At 39.8% G+C, this 13,208-nt stretch overlaps 1 protein-coding gene across 1 annotated transcript in view; it reads left to right on the top strand.

Moving 5' to 3' along the window:
- LOC137412026 (neuron navigator 2) overlaps nucleotides 1-13,208 on the top strand; it is a gene marked incomplete in the record, with an annotated part of 519,476 nt that overhangs the window by 489,997 nt on the left and 16,271 nt on the right. Inside the window, 4 exon segments of the mRNA XM_078769766.1 lie at nucleotides 1,293-1,387; nucleotides 1,937-2,032; nucleotides 5,320-5,488; nucleotides 10,871-11,106. Of these exon segments, the coding sequence (XP_078625892.1) occupies nucleotides 1,293-1,387; nucleotides 1,937-2,032; nucleotides 5,320-5,488; nucleotides 10,871-11,106 (596 nt within the window).

The following is a 13,208-nucleotide window of genomic DNA, read 5'->3' as shown; positions in this document are numbered from 1 at the left end:
AAACCATTTCATGTAAATAGAGGGGGGGGGGGATTGTCACCGTACTCGCAAGCCGTTCGCTTTGGACCAAACCATTTCATGTAAATAGAGGGGGGGGATATAATTTTAGATATAGATTTTGTACGGGCATGCCCTAGTAATATGTAATCCTGTTATAATGCAAAACATGAAAAGGCATGTTAAATGTGATGACAATTTCTGAAGACTTTAGCTGGCAATAATTGTAAAGATCGCCCAATGTTGCCCACAGACTAACTCGTCATTTAAACTTTCGTTACATTTATCCATCCATAATAATGCATTGATTAAAAAATATAGTTCATTTAAAAAAAATTTAATTGCAATCTTTTTTTTTTTAATTCCTGGCTGACAGGATGACCTAGGGGTACACACACTCACCTCTAAGCTGTCTAGCCTGGGTTTGAATCCCGACCCAGCTATAAACTGTCAGTTCGGTGTTTCACAGGCGAGGTGATTCATCAATGTGTCCGAGATGTGTCCCTCCCCGGATGGGCGTTAAACCGGGAATCCCGTCTGCCAGCATGGATAGGTGGACATTAAAGATCCCATATGGTGGCCATCGCAAAGAGTAGGCGAGTATCGCCGGCACCATGGCCAAATTCCAAATTCCTGCCCTAACTCGGTGAACGTCAGGCGTGGTCAGCCGGCTCGTGAAAGACTTCGGCCAAGCTTCCCCCAGCCAACCCCACAAGGTGAGATAATAGTGGCCGTTAAAGGGCAACAAACTTTTTTTAAATCCCAATTTCAATTATTTTGCTTCATTTTCGGTTTTTTGTAATTTTTGAATCCCTAGTTCGATTAAAATGTCTAAATTAGCTTCCAGGCATTATATTTGTATGTTAAAAGTTTTTAGCAAGAATGAAATGTTTATGAACCTCCACGGTTAGTTGTCAGTAGCTTATGGAACAATACATAAATACCTTAACCACCAAAACTCCTCAATTAATTTTGGAGCACAAAGTTTCCAGCATTCACTCATTAATGTTTGAGCCAATTGTGTTCACAAATCAGTGGGAGTTTTAAGATTTGTTTTAGTATTACTTTCCTGTTGCCCCAATACGTATATGCATCCTTTCCCTTTTTGTCTCTGTATAGGCACTTTCTTTTGACTTTTCTTTTTCTTTACCTTTTTTACACCTTTTTTTTACTCTTCCTTGTCTATTTCAGCTTTTTTGCTTGTTCACAAATCATTTTTATTACTTTTACCTTAATTTCCTCAGGCCTCATTTTCTTGACCCTTATGTATGTTCACTCTCTTTCCGACAATATAGATATGCTGATCGATGATGGAGATGGAAGCCTGAGGAAGGACAGGAGGAATGTGAAGATTGTTGTCGCCTTTGATGACACCTCCAAACGCAGAGAAGTATGACTTTTTTGACAGTGTCTTGGGCTCATGGAGGAGCTTGTACATTGAGCACCTGCCAAACCAGGACACTATGAGAAACAAATGTACCTGTACCTGAATTACAATGCCATTAGTGGACGATCGACACAGTGCCTTTGATTGAACCTAGGACCCCAGCATCTTGATGTTCGTCCACAGAGGAAAATGACAAATAGCATCTAGAATAGCAATTACCACCATTCTGGGATGCAAATGTTTCACATGGGACTCAGAGATTAGCCTACCATGAAGGGTGTAAAATATTTTGGATATTTTGTCATGCTTTCTGGCTTTCCAGGATCAATAGCAGTATTAATTGCAAAGGACATCTCCATTAAGTCTTCAATTCCTTTTTTCTGCAGAGCAATTCAATTTGTTCATTTCCACATGTATGATCACGGCATGGGTTAAAGATTCATGCAATCATTACTGTTCCAATAACAGACATTGCTTCAACTTTCTGATTGACATTTCAGAATGCATGTCTCTGGAATGCACTGTTTGATGTTCATGCACTGTGACCAACAGGATACAAAGCCCTTGGAATACCTCGTTGGAAGTATTGGAGTCAGTGGAAAGACAAAGTGGGATGTCTTAGATGGAGTCGTGAGGCGTCTTTTCAAGGTGACTCTAACTTGGAGCTTGAGTACGATTTATTCTGTGAAGCCAGTCTGCAAAATGATCCATGTTCTGTATACATGCCACATGACAATTTCCCATCTGGCTTGCTGAGGTCATGCATCAAAATCCCAATGCGTTTTATTAAATGAATAGAACAATTATTATATCTACATTGAGGTGTAACTAAACATATATATATATATATATACATATATATATATATATATATATATATATATCATTTTCATTCTACCCACTGACTGATAATAATTTTCGGTACCCTCCACATGTCGTAGAAAGCTGAAATTTGGCATGCCAACGGACATTTAAGCTAATACACCAGGAAAAATCACAGAACCATCAGAATTTATGCGTAAAAAAAACTGTAAACACGCACAAGAAAAAAAACCTCAATCTATATCTAGCATTTGAAAATTGTAATTTCTATAACTGTAAACTGTCAAATAAAAACCTCAATGAAAATATACATTAAAAAACCATAAACTTGTCCGCATAAAAAAACGATATCTAGCAGGTCGGTGATGAAATGAATATGAATGAATGATCGTTTTAAGGCCATTTTCCCCGCTAGAGCGGGGGTTAGCCTTGCAGGCCCCATGACAATCATGGTTCCCTGTTTGAGGCAATGTTTTTATGGCCAGATGCCCTTCCTGACGCCAACCCTTGGTCGCCTCTTATGATGTGCAGGGATACGGTGTACCTATTCTAAACCGGGGTACACACCGGATCATTCATCCCAGCAAGCTGGTACTCAATTTGCCGACCTCGGAAGGATGACAGGCTGAGTCAACCCCCCTGGCGTTAATTCAGCGATCGATCGGGATTCGAACCCAGGATCCGAGGATCCCAAGCCGGCACCCTAACGGCTAAGCCAACACCAGACTAATCATGGCACCAGGCTAATCAACACCAGGCTTATAATCATTAAGCTCTATTTATTATGTACCTACATCTGAAGTTCGTCATTGCTTACAATGTTTAAGCATACCCCACTAGTGTATATATATATATTTTGTATTTTTATTATATTGTGTTTTTTTTTAAGGAAAAAGGCACATCCAACTAAAAAGTAACTAAATCTACTGTGCTAATCTAGTAATAAACTAGAATGACACTCAGTAGAGCACATAGTCTCGCTCGCATGCTTATTCTGAACAAAATTACCATCGTTAACAGAACACGCTACTATTATGGCCCATTGCTATTATGACCCATATGCCCATATTATGTCACATACATTGCCATTATCCTTGACTTTATTGATTATTGATTAATTATTAGGATATTTAACAACCACTTTTGTGTCCATCAAGGCATCTGTATTTGTATGACTGGAGCCTTCAACATTAAAAAAAAACAAAAACATACATGCAGGATTGCAGAGTGTCTATGAAGTCCTTGTGCAACTTTGAACTTTTATTACTATATTTAACGATACATAACTGTGTGTGTGTGTATATATATATATATATATATATATATATATATATATATATATATATATATATATATATATATATATATATATATATTCACTGCTTAATATGTTTGTCCATCTGTCTATTTTAATGCAAATGCTAAGTCTTCAAAACGCCCTGCATATTAGCTTTTTTATTTTTTACCTCCACCACCCAAGGTGGGTGGAGGTTATGTTTTCACCCCTGTTTGTCTGTCTGTTTGTGAACAGGATATCTCAAAAAGTTGTGGGCAGATTCAGACTAAATTTGGTGGACAGGTTAGTTATGCCACAAGGACGAATCGATTCGATTTTGGTGAAGATCCGAATACGGATCTGGATATGATAATAAATAAAAAAATTTAAGTCATTCTTCACCATTGAGTGATGGGGCCAAAATGATTTATAGCACGATATCTCAAAACGTTGGAGACAGGTTATGACAAAACCTGGGGGATGAGTTGGTTCGGTGACAAGAACAAGCCAATTAGATTTTAGTTCAGGTCTAAATCCAGATCCAGCCTATCAGTGGGATACAAACTGTAAACTGTTCACCCTGGCGAGGGTATGCTCTCTACCGAGTGTCATTATAGTTATCATGCTCCCAAAGATAATAGCTAAATCAGCCTCATTCATATCATCCAGTGGTAATATTTGTGGATAATAAAAATGTTTTTTTTTTATCTTCATAGTCAAACAACACAAAGTTCATTTTCACATCCATGATCATGGCATGGGTTAAAGATTCATGCCATCATGAGTAATCCAATAACAGCATATATACATATACTGTACATAAATATCCTTTTATTTTTTCAAAACAATCAGTACAACAATTAAAAATGTAAGTCTCTTCTGGCCGAAAAAGGCTCTTTTCTTCTGGGTAGAGGTTTGTAGCTCTGCTAAGCTCATGTATTATTGGCGGGGCCTAATCGACTGTTTAGCCAGAAGAGACTTTTTATACTTATATTGTTCCTGGCTACTCCCAGAACATGCACCACAGACAGGTTAATGTGTGGCGGACGTTTCCTGCTGGTCAGGATGCATTTAGCAATAGCTGGTGTGCTTCCTCGTTACCTACTCTAGTGATAGTGATGGGGTCTGATCTCGACTTAATATTTTTTAGGGTTTGGCCAGTTCACTCAAAGGAAGAGCTTCTGCTCCATGCTGACGAGTGTCATGGGGATCTACTCCTATTGAGGAGTGGTCCAACTGTATGACCATTCATTCTGGCCTCGAGGGTTAGGATGTGTGTGTTTGATTGACCATGTACTTCAGCCTTCTGGCTGACGTGCTTGTGCATGCTCATGGGACAGTCTTGTTGAATTTTGACCATGGTTCAAGGTGCGCATCCCAAGCTGTTTAATGTTTTTTTTTTATTGCTTTTTTCCCCTTTTTTGATATAAAAAGGCCTCCCTCAGAATGCGGGTTAACAAACCCAAAACAAGTGTCCGTGGATGTTCCCTCTCCCTCGTGGATGGATGTTCGTGGATGGATGGATCATCGTGGATGGATGTTCCCTCGTGCATGTTCGTGGATGTTCTGGGGTGGACTAGTCTATAAAATTGAGAATTAAATTCTCTTCCCGGTATTGGCTGCAGTACAATCCTACGGAAATGTAGGGGGGGCTGCAGCTCTGCTAAACTTATGCCTAATAGACAGAGCCAATGCAACTGTTTAGCCAGAATAGTTTTTTAATGAATTTTATATAACTCGTGCAACGGCATACCTTTCTTTGACTAGAAATGAGTCAAATTCACTGCTAACAAATTGTAATTGCAGTTTGATCTAATTTGCTTTCCACTCTTTGCAGGAATATCTCCTCCGGGTGGACCCTTTAACTAATATCGGTTTAAATTCAGATAGCGTGCTCAGCTACCACATTGGTGACCTCGAGCGAAGCCGAGACTTCGACGTACCAGAGTTACTCCCATGTGGATACCTGGTGGGAGAGAATACAACGATCTGCCTCAGCCTCAAAGGTAGGTGTATCTTGCTTGCTTCCATTTCAAATACAAATTTGGGATATTGCTGTTTTTAAATATTTGTGAACTGGGTCAGTTGTTTCTGAGAACTTAGGTTCTTTCTATCCTTGCATCATTAATTGCCAAATTGAAGATTCACAAGTGTATTCGTCTCCTGAATATGTCTGTCTGTCTGTCTGTCTGTCTGTTTGTCTGTCTGTCAGTCACCCACAAGTCACAATTCCAGATCGATCTTCACAAAACTTAACAAGCTCGAGGAGCTCATCAAAAGCTATTACTAGACACTTATTGTTTTTGAGGTCAGTAGCTTAAAAGGTCAAAAGTGAAGATCTCATAAAATAGATAATTTTCATCCAATTGACTTGACATATATATATTATAATAATAATAATAATAATAATAATAATAATAAAGCATGGTTTGAAGCCTCAGTTGATCCACATACCCTTGATGTTTGCCCTGGATGGTGTGTACCCTATAGCATTTAGACCTTTATACCTATTAGACCCTTTCAGACCTATTAGATGCTGTATAACATTTTATACCTTTTCAGAACGTTACTCTTTTACACCCTTTTGGAATTTTTACCTCTGCCACTGACGGTGGATGGAGGTTATGTTTTCACCTCTGTCTGTTTGTCGGTCTGTTTGTGAACAAGATATCTCAAAAAGTTGTGGACGGATTCGGACGAAGTTTGCGGAGAGGTTGGGTATGTGACGAGGATGAAATGATTAGATTTTGGTGAAGATCCGGATCAGGATTTGGATCTGAGAATTTTTAAGTGATTCTTCATCATTGAGAAATTGGGCTGAAACGAGATGCAGAAAGATATCTCAAAAGGTTCTGGACGGATTGAGACAAAACTAGGTTGATGAGTTGGGTATGTGACAATTTTTTTTTTTTTGTATTTTTTTTTTTTGTATACGAAGTCGAGGCTCATGTAAGAGCAGTAACAAGACAATAACAAGTCTATTCGATTTTGGTTAAGGTCTGGATCCAGATATGACCTATCTTTGGGATAGATAACATAAACTATTCAGCCTCACGGAGGTATGCCCTCTACCGATTGCCATTCTTGTAGACCATTTAAACATTTAAAACCTTTCAGACCCCTTTACACCCTTTAGACCCGATAAGACCCTTTAGCCCCTTTAGACCTTCAAACTCCTTAAAACAAATAAGAAATGCAAATACCTTAAATTTAAATAGTGACTGATCCGCCATGGAGAGAACAGAAGCTAATGTTTTGGCCCTTACCCTTCTCCGGAGCAAAAGAGGAAATTTGGCAGGGGTTGGTGAAAAGAGACTTTCGCAAATGACGCTTTCACAGACATAATGGGAATGGGTGACGCCGATTGGACAGAGGTAGCACGTCATGTGTGATGTATTGCTCAGGATGAAACGTTATGAGTGACAAGGAGGTGAAGAGGAAGAGAAAGAAGAATGGGAAGAAAAAGAAGGGAGATAGAATGAGAAGACAATTAGGAAGGGAGGAATGGGGGAAGAGGTGGGAGTGAGAGACATAGAGAGGGAGATACAGTGCATTCAGAAAGTATTCAGACCCCTTCACTTTTTTCACATTTTGTTATGTTGCAGCCTTCTGCTGAAATCGTTTAAATTCATTTTTTCCCTCGTCAATCTACACTCAATACCCCATAATGACAAAGAGAAAACAGGGTTTTAGAAAGTTTTGCAAATTTATTCAAAAGAAAAAACTGAAATATCACATTGCCATAAGTATTCAGACCCTTAACTTAGTACTTAGTTGAACCACCTTTGGCAGCGATTACAGCCTCAAGTCTTCTTGGGTATGACGCGACGAGCTTTGCACACCTGGATTTGGGGATTTTCTGCCATTCTTCTCTGCAGATCCTCTCAAGCTCTGTCAGGTTGGATGGAGACCGTCGGTGGACAGCCATTTTCAGGTCTCTCCAGAGTTGTTCGATTGGGTTCAAGTCAGGACTCTGGCTGGGCCACTCAAGGACCTTCACAGAGTTGTCCCTAAGCCACTCCTGCATTGTCTTCGCTGTGTGCTTAGGCTCATTGTCCTGTTGGAAGGTCAACCTTCGGCCCAGTCTGAGGTCCTGAGCGCTCTGTTTCAGGTTTTCATTAAGGATATCTCTGTACTTTGCTCCGTTCATTGTTCCCTCAACCCTGACCAGTCCTTCAGTCCCTGCTGCTGAAAAACACCCCCACAGCATGATGCTGCCACCACCATGCTTCACTGTTGGGATGGTATTGGGCAGGTGATGGGCGGTGCCTGGTTTCCTCCAGACATGACGCTTAGAATTGAGGCCAAACAGTTAAATTTTGGTTTCATCAGACCACAGAATCTTGTTTCTCACAGTCTGAGAGTCCTTTCGGTGCGTTTTTGCAAACTCCAAGCGGGCTTTCATGTGTCTTTCACTGAGGAGAGGCTTCCGTCTGGCCACTCTGCCATAAAGCCCAGATCGGTGGAGTGTTGCAGTGATGGTTGTCCTTCTGGAAGTTTTCCCCATCTCCACACAGGATCTCTGGAGCTCAGCCAGAGTGACCATCGGGTTCTTGGTCACCTCTATTACCAAGGCCCTTCTCCCCCGATTGCTCAGTTTGGCCGGGCAGCCAGCTCTAGGAAGAGTCCTGGTTGTTCCAAACTTCTTCCATTTAAGAATTATGGAGGCCACTGTGCTCTTGGGAACCTTCAATGCAGCAGAATTTTTTTTGTAGGCTTCCCCAGATCTGTGCCTCGACAAAGTCCTGTCTCTCAGCTCTGCAGGCAGTTCCTTCGACCTCATGGATTGGTTTTTGCTCTGATATGGATTGTCAGCTGTGAGTCCTTATATAGACAGGTGTGTGCCTTTCCAAATCATGTCCAATCAATTGAATTTACCACAGGTGGACTCCAATCAAGGTGTAGAAACATCTCAAAGATGATCAAGAGAAATGGGAGGCACCTGAGCTAAATTTCAAGTGTCATAGCAAAGGGTATGAATACTTATGTCAATGTGATATTTCAGTTTTTTATTTTTAATAAATTTGAAAAACTTTCTAAAATCCTGTTTTCTCTTTGTCATTTTGGGGTATTGAGTGTAGATTGATGAGGGAAAAAATGAATTTAAACGATTTCAGCATAAGGCCGCAACATAACAAAATGTGAAAAAAGTGAAGGGGTCTGAATCCTTTCTGAATGCACTGTCGGTGATCTAGAGAGCATTAGATGTGTAATGGGTGTTGAAGGGTGTGGGGGTGTATATGTGAGTAGGTGGTGTAGAGGGAGTTTGGGGGTATGAGGGGTATAGAGGGTATGGTATGGTAGTGGTGGGGTAGAGGGGTGAGAGTGGAGCGGTGTGGAGGTATGTGGGGTAGAGGGGTGTGGATGTAGCTGGAGTACAGGGGAGAGAAGGGAGAGGGGAAACAAGCTGTAGATGAGGAAGGAGTAAGGAAATGGACTGAAAAAGTGGAAGAAGAGAGGGGTGAAGGATGAGCCTGACTGAGCACAGTGACGAGCAGAAAGTAAATTTTTCATTCAGGCCGTTTGGTACTGATGTTCCAAGTTTATAGATGAAATCCTGTTCTTTGAATTTCCGGAAGTCATTGCTTCCATGGTGGAGTATCAACCCACAATCAGACAAATGATGAATAGTTTGTACTGCCTGGTCTAAGTGATGAGAAACTAGTTTACTGATGTCATCGTTGTTGGTTTTGACATACTAGAGGTGTTCTCCAAAGTGGTCTCTAAGCCGTCGTCCAGTTTCACCGATGTAGAGTTTATTGCAAAGTGAACATGAAAACAGTAGATTGCATTGGAGGTGATACAGGTAAAATGATCATCGATATTGATGGTGTGCTTTGGACCTGACATTTATGTGTTGGTGTTGATGAAGTCCCAGGTATTGTAATGACTGCCCAAGCATCTGAATGTTCCAGATGGTAGATTAAATTTGAATGAGGGCCAACATTAGATTGAGGCAGACAAAACATCATGTACATTAGTTACCTACTGAAGTTGTCAGCAAAGAATTCTGCAACACATAATTTAGAAGATTCTGGATTAGTTTGGAATACAATACAGAAAAAGAGAGCAGTACTCTATTGAGCTATGGACAAAGGCCTTTGAAGACTGTGCACAGCTCTGATTTCCCAAAGAAAGACTTGGATCGACGAGGATGCCCAATCTGCAGCTGGAATCTTTGATTTATGGTTGGCCCGGGAAAGGTCATGGCTGATGGTAAGGCCGAGAAATTCAAAAAAGAGGAATCTCTTCCAGTGGATGACCAAGGAAAGAGACAGGTGGGTTTGTTTGACTCATCGTTCTCACTCAATGAAACCATTTCTCATTTGGCATTGTACACTTGTACAAATGATAACTCTTCCATCCTTTCATGTTAAATGCTTCCATAAGTTGATAGTTATTGATATTTCAACACGACCATACTCAGTGTACTGATTGATTTTCTCGGTAAAGTACATGCAAGGTTTAGATTTTCTAGCCAATCGTGTGTGTGTGTGTGTGTGTGTGTGTGTGTGTGTGTGTGTGTGTGTGTGTGTGTGTGTGTGTGTGTGTGTGTTTGTTTGTGTGTGTGTTTGTGGTTTTTTTTTTTCTGTCCGAGTTGTAACCTTTTTACCATTTGAGCTATTGCCATCAAATCTTAATTACGATAATACGGAGAAGGCAAATGAATAATGTTGTCAAAAGGTCAAAGGTGGTCAGTGACACTAAAATCATCAATTTTCATCCAATTGCCCTGAAATTTCAATTTACCATTTGAATTTTGTCATCAAACTTTCAACAAAGCTTTATTATGATAATATGGAGAAGAAAAATTTATAATTTGTTCAAAAGGTTAAAGGTCAGCATCACCTAAAATCATCAATTTTCATTAAATTGACCTGAAATTTCAATTTACCATTTGAGTTTTGTCATCAAATTTTCACCAAAGCTATATTACGAGAATATGGAGAAGGCAAATTAATAACTTGGTCAAATGGTCAAAGGTCAGCGTCAATTTTCATCCGATTGACCTGAAATTTTAAGAATTTGCATATTGGGGCACTTAATTGGTTCATCAATCAAAAGCTAGAAGCTGATTGTTTTTTTTAGATCTAAAGATCAAGGTTGCATTAAATAGTCAATTTTCTTTTTTTTTCTTTTTTTTACTGTTTTCGTTATTTTGAGCATACAAAAGAAGAAGAAAAAGACGTCTGAATACAAACGGACGCAGGCGGGTTTTGCATTTTCAGATGCTTTCTAGTTGTCCTTTTTATTCAAACAGCCATTTCTCCTTTGATGCTTATTGTGCTTGAATTATATCGAGCTGTTTTCCCAATTTCGTCCTAATGTTTTGTGCCTTTATCTGTTTTTCTCTTGAAATGCCATATCCTTGGTCACGGGCATATTAGGACAAGCTGAAAGCAGCCTGGACAGCCTTGTTTTTGAGACACTCATCCCAAAGGCGATGCTCCAGAGATATGTATCCCTCCTGACTGAACATCGGCGGATCATCCTTTCTGGACCAAGTGGCACGGGAAAGACCTACTTGGCAAACCGGCTTGCCGAGTACATTGTAAGGCGGTCTGGGCGTGAAGTCTCTGATGGCATCATTGCCACTTTCAACGTGGACCACAAGTCTAGCAAGGTATCAACCCCAAAGCCTTCGTTGTAATTCTTCATCTATTTCACATCAGATCGCAGTTTTTCTCCATTACAAATACTAGCAACGGTACCCGCCCTACGTGCGGGGCTTCAATTGGGAGGCCCAAATGAAAAGGCAAAATATCAGAAATTGAAGTGTTTTTTTTATTTTAAACGATTTATATAAACATCCGTTAAATCATATCACACGCAAATCATCAAAATCTTAACAGTATTTGTAGAATTTCAATAAAAGCCACATCACTGTTCATATCGGTAAATATTATTCCATCGTGTTTGGAAAAACTGGAAAATTGGAAATTGGAAAAAATTGAAAATTGGGGAAAAATTGGAAAAACAATATAGCCTGTTTTACTCCAGGGGATTACCCACCCAAAATTTCGTTGCGATCGCTTCAGCCGTTTTTGCGGTACCTGGGAACAGACAGACAGACAGACAGACAGACAGACAGACAGACATTTGGTGAATTATAGTAAGATAAACAACACTAACAATACACTATTATATTTACCAATGTTGTTCTCATCGTCAGTTATTCAGGTTTCTGATATCATTCATTTCTATATGACCTTTAGAATTTTTATTTTATTTCAATTTAATTATATAATTAAACACTGAAGTGGGATAATGTATTGTATGAACGCTCTCGTTTTATTTTTAATCTGGGTTAATTTTCCTTAAGAGCAAAACAATAGTGTAAAATATCTCATAGATCTGTTCTTCATTAAGGAGACAGGGAGTCACATATAGATTACAACCTCCATCCACCTATGGTGGTGGAGGGAAGAACCTCTTATTGAAGAATGAAGCGAAAAGCCAATTTTATTCTAATTCCTTTGAGTCATAATAACTTGGACCAAGGGCTGGAGGAAACGACGCTTTGAATGTCGCCGGTGAGAGCCACCACCATATTAATTGGCATAATAAGGAAAATGGAGTCATTGAAACAAAAATAACATAATAAGGAAATGAACGAGTTTGAACATCCTGGATGATAAAAGTTTCAATTAGGCACAACATTGCTGTAAAAGCAGAAGACACCTCGAGGATAGATCGGTGAGATTGCAGTAACCCCTTTAATATCAGAACACAAGAGTAGCCAGAATAATAAGTTTGGGAATCGAGAGTGGGATGCAAGAGTGTTGGGGTTGGGTGGGGAGGGGCAGTAATGAGCAGTAAAATGTGAAATGGGGACACAAGCCCAGGATCCTGGATGCAGAACATATGACGGAGCGAATGTGGACATTGCAGTGCAGTCACATTAAGTAATTTCACGTAAAATTATCTTTTCATTCAGAGCCAAAAACATGACTGCTTTTACAGTATTATCAAATAACCCACCCAGTGTAGGAAAAATAGGTGTTAGGAAAATAGAACAAGAAAGAACATCTCTTCTGAGTCTTGCTGGGGCAAAAACATTCCTCCACTTATTTATTTATTTTACACCAGCAAAGGTACCTGGATGATGATGCCATGTGCTACCTATGAACGATGATGACGCCAACCTAACTCGTTTACCGAAATCGTTCCAGCTTTCTTCATGACATTTTATCCTTTCAACTTTATTTTTAAAATAATTATTTATGAATAAATGTTTTCGTTTTAATTAATGCACTTTTGGGCATTGTGACCTCCAGCAAAATTACTCTTACAAATAAAGATTTTTTGGGGTGCCCGAGACCATTTCAACAAGACCACAGTACTTTTCTCATTAATTTGTTGGTCATCAGGTGTTCCCAAGACTTGATCATGGATGCTTTTATAGCCACAAATTAACTTTGGAAAGGTCATCACTCCGTTGTGCGGTGTTGACCTTTCCAAAGTTAATTAGGCCGTGACTCAAACTCAATGGCATGCACGCTAATCCTGAGTTATCCTGTCAGTGGATAGATATTCCATCAACTTACAACTACATACTACTACTACCTCCACTACTCATAAGTTCTGCTTGAACAGGCTTGGATGTGCTTAGATGGAGGGATCTCTGAATTGCTCCATGGAGATCAATCGGCTATTTCCATACCACGGGCCTGGTCGAACAGAACTGACCTGGGCTCGTGCACCACCACTACTACTACTACTGCT

Source organism: Myxine glutinosa, chromosome 1, assembly GCF_964187855.1.
Source record: "Myxine glutinosa chromosome 1, kmMyxGlut1.1, whole genome shotgun sequence".
In the NCBI taxonomy this organism is placed as follows: domain Eukaryota; kingdom Metazoa; phylum Chordata; class Myxini; order Myxiniformes; family Myxinidae; genus Myxine; species Myxine glutinosa.
Note: the sequence above shows the minus strand (reverse complement) of the source record. Positions and strands in the feature narration are given on the sequence as shown.